This window comes from Pseudopipra pipra, chromosome 1, assembly GCF_036250125.1.
Source record: "Pseudopipra pipra isolate bDixPip1 chromosome 1, bDixPip1.hap1, whole genome shotgun sequence".
Lineage (NCBI taxonomy): Eukaryota > Metazoa > Chordata > Aves > Passeriformes > Pipridae > Pseudopipra > Pseudopipra pipra.
Window position 1 is genome coordinate 85,764,175 of NC_087549.1, and position 21,885 is coordinate 85,786,059.

General features: G+C 41.4%; 1 protein-coding gene across 1 annotated transcript in view; it reads left to right on the forward strand.

The window, feature by feature from the left end:
- Nucleotides 1-4,873, forward strand: part of EXOC2 (exocyst complex component 2) — a 124,492-nt gene extending 119,619 nt beyond the window's left edge. The window contains exons 27-28 of the mRNA XM_064663041.1: nt 1,015-1,074; nt 3,284-4,873. Coding sequence (XP_064519111.1) covers nt 1,015-1,074; nt 3,284-3,377 — 154 coding nt within the window. The 3' untranslated portion in view covers nt 3,378-4,873. The remainder of the gene's footprint in view (nt 1-1,014; nt 1,075-3,283) is intronic.
- Nucleotides 4,874-21,885: the final 17,012 nt, after the last annotated feature.

Sequence of the window (21,885 nt, forward strand, 5' to 3'; positions counted from 1 at the left end):
TAATCAACAGTTTGTAGGAGACATTGCAGGGCTTGAGGGCCTAAGGTGTCTTCCTAGTGTCACAGATAGTGTCCTATGGTGTCACTGCATTCCATTTCAAAATACTTCCCTATCCTGAGTGTCTGGTAGTGGTGAAGGCCTCTGGAAGAAAACTGCTTGGCACTGACTCAGATTGGATAAAATGAAAATTATGTTGTCTCTAATCATCATGGGGCAAAGCACAGTGAACCATGAAAGCTGGAGCTTCATTGAGACCTTTATATTCCTGGACTTGTCACTAGTAGTAGTTGCCACAAGTCACCATACTAATCTTTGCTGACAAGATTGTACCTGTGTGCAGGTCCTGCATCATTCCCTGCACTCCTATTCCACATCTGTTTCCCAGAGGGAGGTGGGAACCCCATATTTGGAGTTACTCAAAATTTGACTGGAAAATGCCCCACAGAAGCCTACTCTAACCTTGAAATTGGCCCTACCTTAAAAGCAGAGTTGCACCTAAAGATCTCCAGATGTTCCTTCCTTCCAACCTAAATTATTCTATAATCTACATTACCTCAATGCAAACCTACTGTAATTCTCTTTGTGGGCACCCTTCTGTAAGGGAGAATGCCATGACCTCTCTACTGAGCACAGAAAGCCAAAATCAATGTTTTATCTGTTCTTCATGCACTTGATGGCCACTTAGTTTGAGGGAGAGGGCAGGCTGGCAACTATCTGTTAATTCTTTAAGAGCCCAGGATGTGAAGCACAGTCTTAAACCAGCTACTGGTTTAACATTTCCTGTTGATGTATGGTGTACATCACATTAGGAATGTAAAGAGACCTGCTTGAATGCATGCTACTTTATGTTCAGTTTGCACATGCATATTAGGTCTCAGGTAAATATTTTGTCAATTTATTGGAAAAAAAAAAGAAGGGATGAAATACAGCATCTCTTCATAGGATTTATAGGGAGAAACTGTGAATGCTGAAACTCGTACCGGTGGAATCTGAGTATTTTTGTTTTCCTTGTAGATCAAGCTTTAAGCAAGCTTTGGAAGCCTTGCCTCAGCTCTCAAGTGGGACTGACAGAAAGTGAGTACAATCACACCTTCTTGTCTCCTTTTCAGTCTCTGGAGCCATTGCTCTTTACTCTTATAAGACAACTTTGTAAGAGGGTTAACTTTCACTGTATTTGACCCTTCTGAATTACAGAGCAGAAACCTCTTTGGACAGAGTTAAGAATAAGCTAAGTCCTTGTTTATGGCCTATTAAATTACACAGAAGAGCCAATGGCTTTGTGACATATAGTCTTATCAGTTCAATGTAGCTTTGTATTTGTGTTGTAATTTCAGTCTATTTTAGCCTTTCTTGTTAATCTTATAGTTTCTGTGAGGTCCATTGTATTGTCTTACTGAATTTAGCAGCAATAAAAAAAATGGCCAAGAACAAAGTCCAGGCCTTTGCCAGCTGATACATGGGGAACTCTCAAAACTGGCCTGTTTCATTTTAAAAACAAATAAGGGCCTCTGATTCTTTCTTAACATCAGGAGGAGGAATTTTGGGTTCTTTCTCTCCACCATGACCATCTCTGACAACCAAGCTGCTTTGCTGCATCCAACCTAGCATTTGGTAGTCTGTTTTACAAGCATAGCTGAAAAAATAGTATGGTAAAACTAGGACATATTTGTAATGAGTATAGTAGTGTAAGTATAGATGGTTTGAATTTGAGGTTGGTTTTGTTGTACCTTCCTGCACCAAATCAGTTTTCACTTAACAGTCAGAATTTAGAATATTTTGAAGAAATATAAAGAGACAGTTTGTGCAGCCCATGGTCTGTGGGCTGTGCCTTCTTCCAGATGTCCTCTGTCTATTTATTCAAACCTACTCTTTGCTAGCCACAACAAGTCTCAAGATATCTCTCTTTCTTACTTACCTCTTGTGCTTTGTTGAAGTTAGAAATCAGTTTTGAGTAGGGAGAGTTCTTTCAACCCAGACTTTCCAAAACACCTGTAGAATTATTTTTCTCACTTAGTCACAAGCATCTGAGCTTCATGAGACAAATGAGAATCAAGAACTGCACCATTTTTACATCTGCCTCAGAGTTCTGAGCCCTAGACAGTGCAAAACTTGTTCTGTTTCTCAGGTTATTACATGACAATTGTCATTGTTCTAGGCAGCTCATTGTAATCTACATGTATTTGTGCAAAATAACACATTTGTGCACTGATTGAGAGCTGTTCGTGTCTGTTCACTCGCAGTCGTTATTATGATACTAAATGATGAATGTGGACATTGTCATTTTCCAGAGGACCTACTGAGGAAGGAGATACTGATTTTGTGGTTTAAATTGTTGTTCCTGGGCTAGCTTGGGCTTTTTTAACACACAGTGTAATTTTTTTCTGTTACTGGCTGTTCAATAATCACAGCTCAGGTGATACATGTTTGCCCTATATAGCTTGTTTTTGAAATAGGGCAGAAAGTTCAGGGATCACATTATTCCCTAGAATACAGAGAAAATAAAACACACAGCCAGAACTGTAAAACATCTTAATGCATCTCCATTCTTACTGTAAATATTTTCTACAACAGACCCAACAATACCATTGCTCCTACACCTCTAGTTTGTGGATTATAATAAATATTATCTACTGCATCAAGTAACTTCTTGACAGCTCTGTAGATGTAAATGAACCATTGTTATTCTCCAAAATGAATTTGTACATAGTTTATTAGTAAGGGACAAAAACACATGGTTGCCAGTGAATTAATGTTTCTCCTAGAACATCCATCCTACCATCTCTGATCTTTCAGCCATGATTCTTGAGAGAAATCTACGAAATACCTTCTAAAGACAAGGTTTAGAACTGAAATTCAGAATTCAGCTGCACAAGAAAAGCCAGAGCCTTGATAAGGGATATTGGATGGTAAATAGCCTGGCAGTTTCTGGATTTTCCTTACAAAAGTATCTTATGACACTCTCTAATAGTCCTTTTGCCAGTGTGTTTTACAAATATGTTTCTCTGAAGATGATGATCTTCATCTGGAAGAAAAGCCATATAAAGGGCAATTTTATCATCTGGATAAAATCTCTGTGTCTAAGTCCTCCTCTGACCACAGATGACTCTGACACGCTTGGTATACTTCTAAGTATCTATACTCTTCAGATATTTTAACAGATCCAATTTTAAGCTTTTTATTTAAGCAGACAATGTATTTGAAATCACAGAGAGAATAGCCAAAACTTTTGGTAATTGTTCTCTTTACAGAATCTCCCAAAGCTGTAACTATTTTCCTTTTATAGATTACTAGAAGAGTTACTAAACAAGTTCAAAAGCAGCATGCACTTGCAGCTGACCTGTTTTCAAGCTTCATCATCAGCCATGATGAAAACATAGACAACACAATGCAGACAAATGTGCTTAAACGTCACTCATTTTTTTCTGCACTGCTTCAATTTCTTTGAAGACTCCGAAGAAAACAAAACCAGTTTCACTGAAAAATCAATTGAGATACAACTCTTTCAGTAATGGTATGGGGTGTCCTGCTGAGTGAAACTTTTGTTCATTTGTACTTCAATTAAATGGTTTTCTGTCTACTGTATTTCGTTCTGTAGAGGGAATTAAGTTGGTTTTGTTTACATATATTTGTTCATGAAGAAATATTCATTGGTGTTCTGCAGTCTCAGTTTCATTTGTTAAAAATACCTTGAAATGTATTTTTAGCAAATGCCACCTTAATTTTGAGTATTACTCATGTTGTTCAGTGTATCAATCTGTTAATTTCTAGATGTAGACTAATACTGAAGTGACTGGAATGCTCAACTTCTATAAAGTGTTGAGAAGTATTTAATAAGCGTTGCCCCATAGAGCTGACTAATAACTGTCCAGATACCATATTAAGTACACTGCTTCTTTTGCATTTAAAAGGGTTTGCTTTTCTGTTTTTCTGTTATCATCTATGGGTTTTAGTGTTTGTAAGTCTGATTTCTTGGGAGACTTTTATTTTCTTGCTTCTTTGCTAATTAAGCATGTCACTGCCTCTCATGTTTGTTTCTCCCTTCTACTGAAATATTGATGATAACCTTCACATTTGAAGTAAGCTCTACTTTCCTTTGCAATTAACAGAAAAATGCTCCGAGTCTATACAATTAGTAGAAAAAATGTTCAAGTAAAATATTCTTTGGTATTAAGGAGTAGAATAGTTAATAGCCTTTCACATAGTAAGGTGGATCATGTCATTTGTTTTGCTTCTTCCTTCTTACTCTTCTTCTTTTTTCTTGTTCTTACAGGCTTACTACCACTGTCTCTCTCCTGTTAGTCATTCCTCTTTTCTTCTTTTACCACCAGTTACCAAATTTGTATGGAGGAAAATAGGGATTCAGGAGAAAAGAATTTTTTTGCCATTGTTTTGGGGGGTAACAAGTAGGGTTCATTTTATAACTGAAATCATGGCTTGGAAGTAAATAATGCAGTAATAATATATTCTTTCAGTATTTACAGTCATTTTGAGTAAGATGTTTCAGAAGCAGTGCATAGTTTTCAAACGATTTTTTAATGCCAGCTGTTTTCTTTTGTCAGTTCAATTGTTGCCACTTCAATTACATGCTTTAGAAATACAGCATACAGTTCCTGTAATATGAGATATTGGAGAAAGTTTGATGTACATGTAGTTACTCCTTAAAAAACCTTTGTAAGAGCATGTTGAATGGGAGTTAGAAGCTTCATTATATGTCATTATCATTTAGCACCTGGAGCAATGTTGTTTTGTTAAATGTTGTCCATTCTAAGCTGGTTATAGTCTCAGTTGCTGGTATTAACTGAAATAGTCATCGAGTTAGCTCATTCTGTAAAAGATTTCACTTCAGAATAATAAAATATTAAGAAATACGGTCGTAAGCTCTTCTTTAATTCCTCACTTACCAAGACAGGTGATGTCTTTGAAATTTGCCAGTCTACAATTTCTACATTCATATCAGACGTTCTAAATATTGAAAACATATTCTGTCATCTGTACTGAACTAACATATATTCAGGCATCTCTTCATGGTAATATCATTCTCTTACTCATCTTTTATGACAACAGCTTGTTCTTGTCTTTAAAACCTGAAATCAAACTTTTGTTCCATTGCCTCTCTGAAGTAACTTATTCTTCAGAACATCTCATTGACAGCAAACAAGAATAATGTGTAAGCGATCAAAATATTCTTTGAATTCCACCTGATATGAAATAAATGTTCACAGTCAAGTCAGAGCACCATATTTCAATAAATTCACTTGGTGGATTAAGGAAGTCAGTGAACATCATGCTGCAACAGGATGGATTGGAATCCCTCTGTGTGGAAGGAGAGTTGGGACTGCTGAGACTTCGTAACCAGCAGGCTGCAGTTCCTCTGAAAAGAAGATTACAAAAATCATGAAGTGGTCAGTGTGGGTTTTGCAAAAAAAAAAAAAAAAAAAAAAGCCTGTTAAAAGGTACAATTAGGTTTAAAAAATGTTATCGAAAGTGGGAAAAGATGGGGAGACCACATGAAAATATAGTCAGTTACAGCTTGTAGAGAAGAGAGGCAGCAAGGAAATCAAAGTAACAGAAGTGAAAGACTACGACATTTAAAGCAAGGTAAATGCTGAAAACAGTACAAGAGAAAATTAATTATTACATTACCTTTGAACCTCTAGAAAAATCTAAAATCAATACAAATTGGAAAAAATATTGTCATTAAAATAAAAACCTAGAGCTTTATTTCTCATAAAAGAGAAGAATTAAGGAAGTAGTAAGGCTGTGAAACATATCTTACTAAAAGCAGGTAAAGACTTATGGGAAAATTTAACAATAATATGCTGTGTTCAGATATTCAGCCACTGGAGATGTTGAGACATTCTCCTATTACTGTATTTTGACATTTATTTTGAATAGTCATGAGTAGTTCAAGAGGTAGGCAAAGACGAAATAAAAACCAAATGCTGCATCAATGTAATTGGGGAACAACACTGAAAAAATATTTAAATCCCCCAAGAAAGTGACAGGAAAAAATGGGGGAAAATCATTATTTATCTGTGCGTTAATTAAATATATTAACAATGAAACAATGAAGCATGAAGACATCCTGCTCCTTCTCACTCACAAAATGTTTTTTCAATTGATATTCTTTAGAAAATGTGTATGAAATGTGCTCAGTGTCAAAGTTAATTGTGCTCATTGACACATCGGCAAAGTTAATTGTGCTTTGACAATGTGCTCATTGTCAAAGTTAAACACCTTCCTATAGCTTTTTAAAAGCCACTAGCAGGACTATGGTTCTTTTTATATTATTAAATACCTGTTTCATACCTGTGATGAATTTCAAGGATAAGAACAGACATGAGATGACTTGAGGATCGAGCAAGTTGTATTCTGTGTGCTAATCCCCTTGCATCTTCCTCTACTTGCATGAAAAGAACCAGGACTCTGACCAGTTTAGTTTCAGTGTATGGCAGCAGAGAGAAAAATAAGAAATCCATGCTGGAGAGTTTTGCTTTGCAGGGGCACCTTTGGCTGCACGATAATGTGTGACTGGTGCCATAGGTCCAGTCTCTCAACATTTGCCAAAGCTATTGCGTCTCCCTGAAGAGAGTATTTTATTGTGAAGGTGAGATTTATTTTTGTTTTCTACCCAGGCAGATTTTTGCCATCCAGAACTAAGGAAACACTTTTGAAGTAACAGCATGTTTCCCTGCTCTATTGGTAAGCAGTGAGATGCAGATAGAATAGGACCCTAAAAACTAGCTGTAATACTGTACAGAGCATGAGGCTGGAAAAAAAAAAAAGGTAAACATAATTATAGCTTATTCTGATTCTATTTTAGTTAAAAATATTCTTATATATGTTCAGAAAAAACAAAGAAACCAAGAATAAGAATTGATTGTTGATATAAAGGAAGGTGTAATGGCAAATAATGTTAAAAAAAAATCACAACAGAAGAATTTCATGGAGCTCTTTGACTCCTGAGCCTACTAAAGACATGCAGAAAGTCCCTTACTTGCAAAAGCCTAACACTTAGCTGTGCAAAGCCCTAGGAAATGTATCATAAAGTTATTCATACATTCAGCTCCTTTTTAAAATTGAATGTACCAAAATTCAACTCTTTCTTAACATTGAATGTACTGATAAGACATTCTCTGTTTCTAATCCAAGAGAAGGTAGAAGATAGCAGTTTCCTAGATACAATTTTTGCCTTGTGAAGAAGGAAACATCAAGAATCTTTTGCCATGGTTACACACAATCTTAAGAGACAGTGCTACACACGGGATTTATGCTTTCAAACCTGCTGCTAGATCGTATTTAAGTCCACTCCAGCCAACATTGTTGGACATGTCCAGCTAAAATACTCTTGAAACACTGTGTTTTTCCTGAGGATATTAAATAGTATGATATTGATTGTACCAGTGGATGCTTTGTGTCCAAGCAGGTGTCTGGACTCATAGCAATGAGGGGGTTTACATGTTCCACACACCATAAACGTAACTGCTATTTTGTTTTTTCATTCAATAATATCTATAAAAGTTAGAAGGAAAAGATCCTTAACCTTATCAGAACACATTGAAACTGAAAATTGGATGCAGTGCTACTGCTGAAGCCAGCGATTCAGCATTCATATCTGGATCTTTAACACTGTCAAGCTTTGGCTCTCTGGATCAAATTAATCAGGTGCATCTTATCTAGGGACAGAAAGAGGGACCCCTGAGGGTATATAGCATCTGCAATCTGTTTGTGGTTGTTAGGAATTGCATGGCACTTAAAATTTTAGCATCAGTCAGAAGTTACTAATAGAGTCTGAGTACTGTCAAAACAGGCAACAGCATATGCATTATTTAACTACTAAGACACAAATATGATTTGAATTAGTTAGATTCCAGTAGGCTGAAATATTTGGGAATTTGTTAAATTCGATGATAGACTTCAAATAGAACTTTGGCCTTTTGGCATTTCTGGTCTAGCCTTCTAACTGTAGGAGTTCTGGGTGACTACCCTCATCTGAAAATAAAAATAATTGTAACTTGTAAATTCATTTAAAAGATTTTTAGGAGAGAATCTGGTGTGTTTACAGTTCAAGGATGAAAAAATAAATAACAAAAAATCCCGCTTGAACTTTATCCTTAGTTATATTCCAGCCTGTCTGTATAGTGATAAAGCAATGTTTCAATTTACCTGCTATGTCCTCATTAGCAGTTCTTCTATTCTTCTGTGTCAAATGTTAGTATGAAGTGTGCATACATTAGGTTGGTTGTAGTTAGGACTGCTTCTGCAGTGTTAACACAGGTCACTGTTTCTTTCAGCATTCTTAAAGCCATGAAAAAAGCTGGATGGTTAATTATAGGCAAAATTAATTTTGCACAAGCTGTGTTACATGTTAAGGGTATTTTGGCTTCATGTGGTTGACAGCCTGTTTTCTGACTTTGCATCACTTACTAGAGTTTTTTTGGCATGAAATCAAAGGGAAAACTGGGAGTAACAGGGAACACAGTTTTCATAAGGGAACACAGCAACCATTTCTGTCTTCACCTTTTTAAAGTTCTGTTTTTATATAATGCTGACAAGGGTTAAAAAGGAGATTTGGGCAATTCAGCTCCATTTCTCTTGTGCTGTTTGAGCTACAGAGCTCTAAACGCTTGTCTTTAATAAAGGTATTAAGAGAGCATGTCCAAAATGGTTTATTTATTTCAGAACAAGGTGTTTATCATGTAAATTATATACTCCTTTCAGTATTACTGGACAACCTAAGGGGGCTTTCCTTCGGAGAGTCATCAATTAAATCTTGAAGTCCTTCAAAATAATGCATCTTGATGAGTAACTTAAATGACAGAGTTTGCAACATTTATCGCTTCATGGAACGGCAAAGGAAGTGCTGCTTTTGGAGTAGCAGCACTAACAGATCTGCTGTGGGAATTTGGGGGGATCAAATGGCAGGACTGGGGGGGCTTCTGTATTGCACCTAATTACTTCTAGTCTGAACATCCAAGAAGACATCTGTGTTCCTTTTCTCTCATACCCTCACTATTTAAAAGTTTGTAGTAGGTTTTGTACAACTCCTGCAAGCAACCCTCCTTGAGACCAAGACCAAGTAAAGGAAGTTTTCAGCCAAATTCCTTTTGAATTGGAACATTTAAACAACTTGAGGGAAAAGGAGTAAGACAATGGAAAGTTGAATCCAGCCTTATTTGTAACAGATGCTATTAACACATGCTTAGTTTTATAAGCCTATTCTGGCACCCTTTTGCCTCTTTCTTCTGAAATAACTTTAATAGTAAAAGTTCATTGCCAGTCCCAAGCAAAAGCACACAAATAAAATGGGCTGATAGTCTCAATATAGCTCATGAAAAATGCATTAAATACAAGGTAAGTATTCAGAATTATCTTTTCCTTCATTCCTGAAATGGGTTTGGTGCTGCAGGTAGAGGAAAGGAGAACTTTGCTTTATGCTTCTGGGCCTTGATGACATCTGTGTGGTGAAATTACTGCAGTTCTGGTGTGACTGCAGATAACGAAGGGGCTTGGTGTAGACTAAACCTGAAGCCCAGTATACCTAGTTATTTCTAAATATACGTTGATATAGAAACAACCACAAGAGTCTTCATTTTGTTGGCAGGGGGTTTCATGCTGCAGTACTAATGCAGCAAAATTTTTGTGGCCACAGATTCTGCTTCAACCAAGTGGAGCACATGCCTCGCTTTTCTTGGTTCATAAGCAGATTTTTTAGCACAGAATGTCAAATCAGATAATTTATAAAGTAAAATTAGCAAAATGAGACAGTCTTTCTCACTGCTCATTACTCATTTTTTCTGATAAATTTCACTCATTTAACTAGATTGTACTTCTGCTCACAGAGGGGCTTCCCGTTCCAGCTTATCTTTTTAGATATTCAGTAGATAATTAAAATTCAAAATGTTAACAGTACTGCTTATTTTTAGAACCTGACATAAATATGGGTAGACATAGGTTTAAAAATAAATGAAGAGAGACTAGAGAGCTCTGAACCATTGGGGTTAAAAATGTTGGTAGACACCTGTTGTAACTCTCTTTACTACAGCATGTGCGGGAAAGGGAATCTCCATCACTGTCTCCTCAGACATCATCCACCCATGCTGGGGAGCAGAAGGTGATACCTTGGTGCAGGTGAGATGATTCTTTGTAATAATTGAAAATGCTACAAAGCTGAATAAAACAAACCCCAGCAAAATTTTCTGTCTCACAAGGATAAAATCTATTCTACATTTTGAAATTTCTAAAATCAGCAGCACAACTGGGCTAGTTCTGGTACCATCTCTGAGGAAGACATTTCTCACAGGCACGTCTTACCTTTGTGCTGCAGCATTGCCCAGGTTGACCTTTGTGGACTATTATTTAAGTGTTGAGTCACATGGGAAAACTGATTTCTAGCTCCTGTAGTCAGTGACAGCTTTACAAACCCAGGTGGTTCATGGATTAGCTCATGAGCAAAATATACAGTTTTTCTTATGGTTCCGTATATGTGAATGTTGAATTACTTTATAAACATTGATAAACTCTGCTCCCTTGGAACCCTGTGTGCCCGCACAATACGTTCTCTGTGTATGTGGTTTTCTCTGCCTGAGAGTACTCATTACACAGACACATATGAATTCTGTAAATCCATACTTCGGTCCAGCCTTCTGAATGTAATTGGGGACCCATTTCATAGCACATCAGAACTTGTGTATGTACTTTTCCAGTACAAATCCCATCATTTTATACATCCAGCTTCTCAAGCACATTTTTACATTTAGGATGGGATGTAGGCAAAAAGCAGCAGTTGAAGAGCAGCTGTGCCACATGGCATCTCCTTGCCTGTGCCTGCAGTTCCTCAGCGTGGTGGACACATGCCTGGTTCCCATAGTGTTGGCGGGGGGAGGGGGGGCTGTGCCTTCCTGATGCTACCCATAGTTGAGTGCTGATGATGAGCTACAGGCTCCCACCTGAAACATAACTGCAGCCCTAGAGCTGAACAACTCTGGTGCCCTCCTACAAGCCAGGGTCTCCACACAGATGCCACAGTGTGGGTCTTCAAGACAAAACTGTGGGTAGAGTATATATGCAGGAAGAAGACCTCTAGTTTTGTGTCCTCTCTTGCCTTTCGCAGCTGTATCATAGCTTCTCTGCTGTAGGTTGTGCTACGGAGGGAGTCCTGATTCCCATGGTTTAAGCTGTGCAGGAAGGAATTGGTGGGCAAGAAGCTCCAGCAGTGTGCACTTGCAGACCGGAAAGCCAGCTGCATCTTGGGCTTCATTGAAAGCAGCATGACCAGCAGGCTGAGGGAGATGATTCTACCCCTCTGCTGTGCTCTCATGTGACCCCACCTAGAGTACTGTGTCCAGCTCTGGAGTCCACAACATACGAAATGTTGGAGCAAATTCAGAGGAGGGCCACAAGGATGATCAGAGGGCTCCTCTGAGAGCACCTCGCCTTTGAAGACAGAGTGAGAGTTGGGGTTGTTCAGCCTGGAGAAGAAAAGACTCCAGGAAGATCCTATAGCACCTTCCAGCACCTAAAGGGCGCCTGCTAGAGAGCTGGAGAGGGACTTTTTACCAAGGGCGTGTATTGACAGGACAAGGGGAAATGGCTCTAAACTGAAAGAAGGTAGGTTTAGATGAGATATTGGGAAGAAATTCTTTACTGTGAGGGTGGTGAGACACTGAAACAGGTTGCCCAGAAAGGTTTTAGGTGTTTCATTCCTGGAAGTGTTCAAGGCCAGGTTGGATGGGGCTTTGACCAATCTGGTCTAGTGGAAGGTGTCCCTGCCCATGGCGTGGGGATTGGAACTCGATGATCTTTAAGGTCCAAACCATTCTATGATTTTATGAATGAGTCTATGAATTTAAGATTTCTTTGATCAGAATAAAGGAGCAGAGTGGTGTTTCATTGCCTAAAGTGAGAACTGAGGACAGGTAAAGACTGACATTTCAGTTTTGAAGACTGATGAAGTGTTGTGGCTAAGACTGTTTAAAGACAAGCTTGTGTCTTCTTGTGACTTCTCCTAACAACTCGTGTAGATGCTTCTTCATGCAGCTTATATGCTTTTGAGACACCTTGCTAAGGTGCTTTTCTTACAATGTTCAGAATGGATTCTGCTGCAGGACTGAGGCATTGCAAAGCTGGAAACAACACTTCAACTCATGGCTCTGAGTAGTGTGAGACTGCTGTATCACCAGCCTGGCCCAGCTTTCCACCTTTGCCTCGAATTGATCATCAGTTGCATCAGATCACTGAGCAAATGGTTATGAAACACAAGAGCTGGCACAAGGAAGAGGGTAAGGGCAAGGAACATGTGGTCTAGAGCTGGATGGGTCAAGAGGAGCCCTGCTTGTGGTGAGACAAAGTGCCCAAGGCTCCCCTCCTGACATGAGATCAGCCTTGGTGCCTCCCTTATGAACATATGCATTAATGCAAAAGCAGAGACATGAACCTGAAAATCTTTCTTGAACAAAGTTGTGGTATGTCTGGTGGGCTCATACGTGGCAAGCCATGCTTGATATTACAGTGAAGGCAGCATTGCTCTCACTCAACTGCCACACTCACATGCAATCCATGAGCATACTGAAAACTCAATTTACAAATCAAGCATAGCTTCTAGTAGCACTCTGAGCCTTTGATCTCTGGTTCCAAATGCATTTTGCAGGAACGAGCACCAGAACGTGTGAAAACCAACAGACACCGCCCATCAGCTTTGACAGTCCCAAAATCATATGCCTGGCATTAGCTATAGCAGAATTGTCCCATCAGGTATGCCACTATCTCCCCAGGAGATGCAGAGCAAGAATGTGGCTCTCCCCCAGCAGCCAGTGAGTCAGTGCCCGTGGCAGGGTTGGAAGTGAGATACTCAAAGCCCTGGGCCTCTGCTCTACCCAGCAGACCGCACCCTCCAAGGTTTCCTGCCTGCGGTGAATTGTGTCAAGTTTTATCTGCAAGACGGGTTTAAAAGGAAAAAAAGAAAGAAAGAAAAAAAAAAGCCCCCAAAAACAAGCAAACAAACAAACAAACAAAAAAGACCAACCCAGTACTCATGAATGAAAAACTACCCAGTCTGCAAAAGCTTTCTCAGCCTTTTGAGGAGCAGCATGTCACTTAAATAACCAAAGAAATACTGTGGGTTTCCTCTATGTCTTATGACCTTAAGTTTGACTAGCTAGCTTTTACCAATGATAGCAAGTGATAAACACTCACAGAGAAAAAGGGTTCCACCTTTCTGGGGAGCCTTTTTATCAGGTTGACCACTTCGGGTTGAACAACTCACAGATTTTGGTCTAAGCTTGACAGCTCCATTGTGCTACAGAAATGAGGGGCTGGTCAAACACACACACCCTGCCCCCCATATATGCCTATATTTAAGAAAAGCAAAACTAATACAATACTAGGGCTGTAATAATCAGTCTTGTACATGGTATGGTCACTATGACTGACCACATGGTGGTAAACACTCATCTATAAATAGATGTTTGAGGCTTGCTGGGAGGTGTTATCAGTATTCATAATACCACATTCTGTTTAACAGAGTGCTTTTCCCATCAGACGAGTCCAAGATGAAGTGTATTTGCAAGATCAGTCTGGTTGCTTTACCAATGTTGTTCTTTTTTATTTTCTTTCAGCTTATACAAATATGAGTGAATCTCACTAAATGACTCCCCTTTGAAAGTGGCCGATGGCCAATTTGCCATTGAGCATACTTCCTGTGCTTTTATCATGCTGCAGAGAGCAGGGAGGAAAACAAAGACACACTGGGCTGGTGGAGCATCACCTGAAGTGACTTGCCACACCACAAAATGTTGGGCTTTTAGGAATAATGCCCTCAGTTTATTTCTTTCTATTCTTCATCTTGCTTTTTTTGGTGTTTTTTTTCCCACTTCCCATGTCTGCATTTTGTTTGGGTTTTTATCTACTCAGTTCACTATGTTCCACTGAAACCCAGTTGCTGCCATTTTGTCAGACTTTTGGGACTGGTTGGTCCTTTTGGGTTTTGTGCTTCATGTGTTTTACTTGCTCTTTTATTAGGAAGGGGTTTTTTTATGTATTTGATTTATTGGAGGGGGGCATTATTGAGGAGAATTTTGCAATGACAAAATTATTTTTTTTTTAAATTTTCACTTTTCACCAGTACATTATTTCAATCTTAGCTTCAGTGTAAGAAAGGTTTTCTGTCTGGAAAAACGGAATCTGTTTTACACAATCTGTTATATGACATTTGAAATTGTGCCATTTTGACCCTGGGAAAGAAGAGGATGTGTGGTGAGTACAACACTAGCCGGAGATAGATGGGGGTGAACAAAGACTCAGTCTCCTTCGGACCTGTCCCTTAGTAGATCTACCCCTGCTCACAGACACAAACACGGGTCCTTTTGCTTTTATGTTTGTCTCACAAGACAAAAACTCAAGCTAGGACTGCTCTAAAAAAGCATGATGCCTGCCTGAGAGTGAGGAGGAGTAAGTGCTCCAGCTTTATGGGACATCATCTGTCCTTTCTGCCTAGCTGGTGAAATATTCCACTTCAGCCTCCCTGCAGCTCCTACAACCTGCCCAAAATTGCATCAAGATGGTTTTTCCTCAGCTCTACTGCTGTGCTTTTCCCATCAGCCTTATAGACAAGGGGTAAGGGGTTAACTTACCAGGCTTTTAATTTTTCTGAGCTATTGCCTCAGGAATGCTTTGTGGCAGTGAGACCGCAGGTTAACATTAGAGAGAGTGAAGAGCTACAAGTTTTTCCTTCTGTGCTTGTGTGCCATTTAGACTATTATCCTATTATGCAAAGGACTGCATGCAACAGTTTATCATATACAGTTGCATTGCTTTTTCCTCAGGAGGGAGAGTTTATTGAGGACCTCTAAGCACACTGAGGTGCTGCCATTCCCATGTCGGAACCTTGCCTCATAAGTATTGGCTGTTCCTAGGTACGGTCACAGCGGCCTTGGCCCACGGTCTCCAGTACATGCTCAATATCTCCTCATGCTGTCACTTGCCCATGGGGGCTGTGCTGGTCAGGCTGCATTTCTGGAGACACTTGTGCTTTCTCATTCAAGGGAATGGGACTCCTTACTGTTTCTCACCCTTCCCAGTGGCAGTCCAGGCAGCAGCAATTAAGGGGAAAAGAGGGACTAGTGCACAAAGGTAGGTCATTAAAGAGAAAGAGAGAGCATAAAGACCTGGAGGAAAGTCACAGAGATGAGTCAGAAAGCATAAGGAAAAATGAGTTAGGCAGCTGCCCTCATGGCTTGTGCAGGTCATACCTGGTTAGCAGTCCAGGGACACCTTTTCCCCGCCACTTTGGGGAAAAAGGATGCTTTGGTGCCCAAGTGGGGTGGGTGATACTGTCCAGACAGCCAAGTCTTTCCCTGGGATGTCATCAAAAGGGTGTACTGGCTGGGATTATATCCCTGTGGTATGACACAGAGGCGACCCTCCTGCAGCCTGTGCCTCCCCAGGTGTCCCACAGGCCCCAAGGAGAAGCAAAGGTACATGGGGTTTAATTCTGAATGTGAAGGCAGGCAACAAAGAGAGTGACAAGCCTTTTTGTGGGGCTACCCAAAATCTCCTCAGTTGCCCCACTGAACTCTGCCTGGCCAAGATGACCAGGACAGTATGGTTGCTTGTCACCCTCCAGCAAGTTCAGAAGTAAGGATGAAAGGCTCACAAACACATTTCATGGAAACCAACTCAGAATAAAAGGTAGCCCTTAATTTCAGGAAACCTCATTTTTCATTTGTAAAACACTTTCATTCAGAAAAAAAGGAGGTGAGGGGAGAAGAAAAGCAGAGTGCTGCTTCTTCCCAACCATAGCAATTACACCTGCACAGCAGCTTTCAGTCTTTGAAAAATGTAAAAATGGTGCACAAGAAAATCCAACAGTTCCCTCATGCTTCCTAATTATGGTTGCTTGTAATGGTAGGCAAAAATATCCCAGGTTGGATTCTGCTGCAGTATGTTTTCTCTGCCTGGAAATTTTAAGTGGTTGCTGGTCATTTAGCTGGAAGAAAATATGCTCTTTACCCCCACTTCCGCGCTTCAAGAAGCTCAGTGACCTTTTCCTCATGTCCTCAGGCTTTGGAGAAATGAAATGTGGCAGGATTTTGGCTGGTGTGTCAGGAATGTGCCACTTGCCTGTGAAAAACCTCCATCCAAATTTTGCCAAGTTATAAGCCTCTGAAGAGATAAATCATCTTGCTCACAAGCATTCACTAAAGCTGGACAGCTAAAAAAAGTCCTCCCTAGCTTTTATTCCAGACTCAGGTCTCCCTGGGAGTCCCCTGAGGTCTGCACCTGAGCTCCCCTGCATGAAACTTAGTGTTGCAGCTCTGGGGAGGATGGGTCTTGGGTTCTCATCCAGGAGGAAGGTCCCACCACTGCAAGCCCATATGGTGCTGGCAGCATCAGCCTGAGCTGCTGCTGCCAGAGCAGAAGGAGCTGGAGGAGAGAGCAGACATGGCTTGGGGTGAGATGAGGGATGAAGGATGGAGGGACAAATTTTGCCTTTAGAGCTGGTTGTGATGGGAAAGGGAAGTAGTGAAGGAGCAAGGGCCTGGAGCACGTTGGGACATACTGGATGAGGATTAATCAGAAGTATGGCAACTTGGAGTACCTCTAGGAGCCGTAGCAGCAGGCTGCAGTCAAAAAGGGTCCAATAAAATGGAACTCCGTCTCTTTGCATAAATTTGCTCTCCCTTCCCTTTCTGTCTCCTCAAGCTAAGGGAACTACATACTCAGGCACACAAACACTGCATAGACAAGTCAAATGCTGATATTCTTTAACTTTTGCCCATGTGGCCTTCATAATTTTCTCCTCTGTGTCAATAGTACTGTAAGTGAACTGCAAAATAAGAATAAAAGAAAAACCAACCCGAAGCAAATAAGCAATCTGAAACTTCTGTGATAAAGAGACTTCCTATGAGACTTCAAGGCAAGGCATTTTCATCAACAGGCTTTGTAAATAACTGGGCTTATAAATGATGAGTGGTTTTGTAAAGAAAGTGTTGACTTCCTTACAAGCCAAACACCTACCACTTTAGACAGAACCACAGTGGGGACGAGCATCTCTGAATCACAGGCCAAGAGGCCTCTCTAAATTCTGAGACCTGTGCCAAAACCATCCCTTATCTCTACTCTTTTTTCCAAGCTTGCTAGAGAAACACTTTCATTCTTCAACTCCTTTAGCCTCCTTTTGCACCCACAGAGGTACCTACCTCAGTGAGATGAGATGATGAGTAATCACTCTTGTCCAGAATTCTGGCATTTTTCTTCTTAATTAGGATAATGGATGCAATTGCTCATGAAAATAGGTTGTTGGGGCTTGGGGTTGGTTGATTTTACTTTTGATAGGTCTGTTTTCATCACCTGATCTTCTCTGTGGGCTCATCTCTCCAAGGCATGGTGGAGAAACCTCCCTCTTAAGGTGCTGAAGGGATGCAAGGGAGCTTACATCAATTCCCAGCTTAGCTGCCGGTTTTCCCTCGTGATCCTTAGCAAGTCCATTCAAAAGCATCTTTTGAGGTAACCATCAGCTTACACCTGCCTCTCACTGCTGCCACACAACCACCAGGCACCATCCCAGCATCATTCCAGCCAGCACCTTGGAATCCATGGGAAAGTCACAGGTAAATTGACGCCACAAGCTCCCCACCAACACATCTCTGTGTTGAGACCTCAACTGTCAATGCAGAGCTGGAAAAGCATCCTGCTGGAGCTGCCTGCAGCTATTTGTGTGCCTGATCCTTCATTTTTCAGATGCCTGTGAGTGTGGACAGTCAAGGAGCAGCATTAAGGCCAGTTCCTGGAAATGTTCCCTTCACCACCAGCTAGGACAGCACTACCCCGGCAAGGACAATATCTGAGACTGTGCGTTCACAATGGGGAGTTATGGGGCCTTCCTGGGGCTGGGCACCTGGAGGGCTGATTACAGCAGCCCTAAGTACCTGGGAAGGTGCACGTCTGGTGCTTAAGACTGCAAAGGGGTCCATGGCGTGGTTTCCAGGTCTCCTAGGCATATGAATCCATTCAAAAAATGCTGTCCATGTGCTAAGTTTTTTATTTTTTTACTTATCAAAACCTTATTTTTATTATCAACCCTTTCATTGTATAGTTTTTTTTCAAAGGCCGGGGTAGAGGAGGGATCTAGTTAGTAATGCTTCCATTCTCCTGCCACTTGCCCCATTGATTTAGACAGGAAGCTTCTGAGGACGAGTAATGTCCCTTATTAGATGCTACTGCAGCTGACAACCTCATTTTGGTTTGGTGTCTAGGCAGTAAAGCAGAGGAGAGCATTAGTAAAAATTGAGCACCCAAATGCCTGAAAGTTCTTGTTTGATGGTCACAGGAGCTGCAATCAGAGTTTTTCAAGGGTTTGTGTTGGGTTTGGGTTTTTTTGGGCCTGTTTTGTTTTTGTTTCCAACATGAAGATGACCTGATTTATGTGTGTCTGTCTGCATATGTGTACCCTGCTTCTATTAATCAAAGTAGGAAACTTCAGACAGGATGTACTGCTTTTTCAGAAGTTGCTCTGTTACTGCTGGAAAAAAAAAAAAGGTCAGGTCTATTGTTTAAAGTGACCAGTATGAAAAGATGCCCCCTGCTTTTAAATTCCCTAATTCTGAGTAGGGCAGCCTCAGTGTTTAAAAAGAAGAGACATTTCTATTTATCTCTTCTTATAACCATGTGAGCCAAAGACATGTCTATGTGAATCTTTTCTAGGAAAATACCTCAGACTGCTTCAGTGATGTCTCTTCTGCTGTTATGAATCTCTGCTTATGTTGCCATAGCTTTGTAAAAATGCCAAGAGAGAAAGAAACTGGCCCCCCATTTATGTGTTTTCTGAATTGCTGTCATAAACAGAGGCCTTGATTCATCAGTTTGGGAATCCTTGAAGTAAAAGCAGAACCAGCTTACATCATCATGTCATATGCTGGGAAAGGGCAACAGGAATGCTGCGGCTCCTTGAGACATTAGGTTGATGGGTCAGGGGATCTTCTGAGTTTCAGACAAACTGAAAGCAGCCTATTGCATCTAGGTGCCTGAAGGTAAAGTCAAACCACTATTGCTCTCTTTCCTTCCCTTTGAGCACAGGTTTCAAGGTAACATGCTTCTTGGAGATGGCATTGGGCACTTCCCTTCAAAAGACTGGAGGAATAATACAAGTGTTCTGCGCTGTCCTGCATTGCAGGGAAACAAACCACTTAGTTTTGCAGCTTGGCTATGTTTCTTTAAAAAAATGAGGAAAAAAAATAAAAGAAAGAAGAAAAACAGCAACAGGAAGGAAAACACTAAAGAAAATGCTCTTGGTCTATCCCTGGGGAAAAAGAAGAGCCCCAGTTTCATTTAAGGTGACATTAGCCCCACACATCCCCTAACAGCTATCTGGTGGATGAAGTCTGCTCCCTGACACAACCCCTGCAGAGGGAACTCCCACATCCAACAGCAAACCAGCAGCTCCAGCTTGGCCAGCAGCACTCAGTTGTCCCTGCACTCCCCCACACACACACGCTTCTGAGCTGCGATTCATACAGTAACTGCTAAAGTAAAATCAGGAGAAATGGGTACTATATATAAAAGAGCTGGAGTAAAGGCAAGTGGCACCTCAATTCTGCTTCTGAGTAAGTCTTCTGTTTTTAGAAGAAGCCAAGCACTGCACACACAGCCCCTGAGCCGACTCAGCCCTGCTGTGCAGACCAACCCTGGCCTACTGCAGGGCTGATAGGAGCCCCAGCTTGCAAGGCACAAGTTTTCCTCCAGCCCCTGCCTCATCGCCCAGAAACACACTGCAGCTTAATCACACAGGACCAACCCTTGCTCCTGGGGAGGCATACCCTCTGCTGGGCTTCTCTCTGGACACCTACAAGGCACAGCCCTGGAGAACCAGGCAGCAGGGATACTGCCAGTGGACCAAGAGCCAAACCTCAAAATCTCTGCTCTTGGCAGGGATAAAGGGGTGTCCTCTGCACCAGTGAACCTCTTCTGCTTTGAGTTAAAGCCTGCCTTGCTCGGCCCCGGCTGCCACCTCCAGGGACAGAGGTGTCTGGGCATCACAATGTCTCTGCTGACTCAACTGCACCTGTGCCTGGCACAGGTGTCCACACCAGAGCAGGCAGGTGACTGGGAAGACTGGACTGGGCCAGGACCCGCCCCCGATTTCAAATTTCCTTACTGGTGCGATGTACTTTTGAATAGTGTCTCTTCAATTTTATTTTATTTTTATTTTATTTTATTTTATTTTTTCTTGTTTGTTGGAGGCTATTTTCCCCAAGAAAAATCTTAATGAAATTTTGCTTTCCTCCCATCCCTCACTGAATTAAAAACAAACAAACAAACAAACAAACAAACAAAAGCCCAAACCCCAAATGTCACAAAACCCACTGCTTCTTCTGCAAAACGGAATTTTTATTGTCCAGCAGCCCCAACTTACTGACAGGCGGAGGCAAAGCAGACAGACCTGTGACGGCAGTAGGGAAAGAAAAAAAGCAAACAAGAATGAAAAAACACAAACATTCCCACTCGGGATGCAGCTCAATTCCCAAGGTGCTGCTGCTGTGAGCATGGCTCGGGCTGCAGAGCCGTGAGGTGGGTGTGGGGCCAAGGACTTACGCATCACTCAGGACAACAGTTTTCCACATTCCGTTGGGCCAGAGAGGGGTTTAACATGGGGTAGGGCCGTGCAAATCCCAGGGAGCTTTTTTTGCTGTTTGTCAAAGCCAACCAGCACAGGCAGTAACAATGTAGCTGCTGAAAAAAATGAACACTAGAAAGCCACCTTGCCTGCCTCCTCAGCCAGTGCTGCTGAATTAGAAGGAGGCAGAAGCAGTGAGAATAAAAGAGCAGTGAGGCTGGAGGGAAAGGAGAGCAGGAGGTAACCTCATTCAAAATGGGTAAGAGAAAACAACAAATTAAAAAAAAAAATCACTAGTGTGAAGTTCCTGATGCCAACCACAGAACAAAGGAAACTGCCCTTTTATGTAAGTAAATGTGGTCAAGTAAATGCTGTCTCTGTATGGCTGGCTAACAAGAGCTATAAGGGTTTTATCTAGAGGTGAAGCATCCTGGTCCCTCCCAGCAGTGCCCAGCTCATGCAATCCCTGTTACTGAGCAGCAGGAGCTGCCCTTCCCAGGCTCAACTGGAAATGGAAACCATTTCAGACAACCAAAACATTGAATACCATCAGCTGTGGGCATGGTTTGAGAACATGGGACTTCAGAGCCCTGAAACAGCTGGAGCTATCCAGTACAGCCATGTGCACCACATCGCCATGCTCTTGTTAACTTTGCTTTGGGCACATCCTTGGGTTATGATGTTGGGGGCGGGGGATGGGTAATATCCTCAAGAGATTTGGACACTCATTTAGTGGTATTAAGGCATCTCTGATTCCTCTCCTCTCACTGTTTTCCCAGGGATGTCCCTGTGGCTGGTGCTAGAGAATGTTGAAGGACACACAGGCTTTGTCTTCCCAGACACCCAGCATGGCCAGGATGGTTGTGCTCTACAGTATGCCAGCAAGTGTATGCTAGTGCTTTATGCATTGTAACGTGCTATAGCGATACCAGTTCTTGACTGCATTCATTATATTCACCCTGCCACCTTATCCTAGTCCTTGTAGTGTGGCACCATGAAGAGCTCCCAGCTGGACCTCTTGGTTCATGGCGCTCTGTGATAGAGAAATGCCCACTCACTGTGCTAAAGAGCCGGTAGTCTAATTTGACCTGAGACAAGACAAAAAAAATCACCAAAACCAGCATGGGAAGATCAGGATGGGCAGAGGGGAAGCCAGAGGTAGTGCCAGTTCAAGCCTGAGCTTTCCCAGACTTACGCCACTCTGTACATATTTGAAATGACAGAGGTGAGTCCAGAGCATATCCCCTCTGTTTAAATTGCCAAAATACATTAGC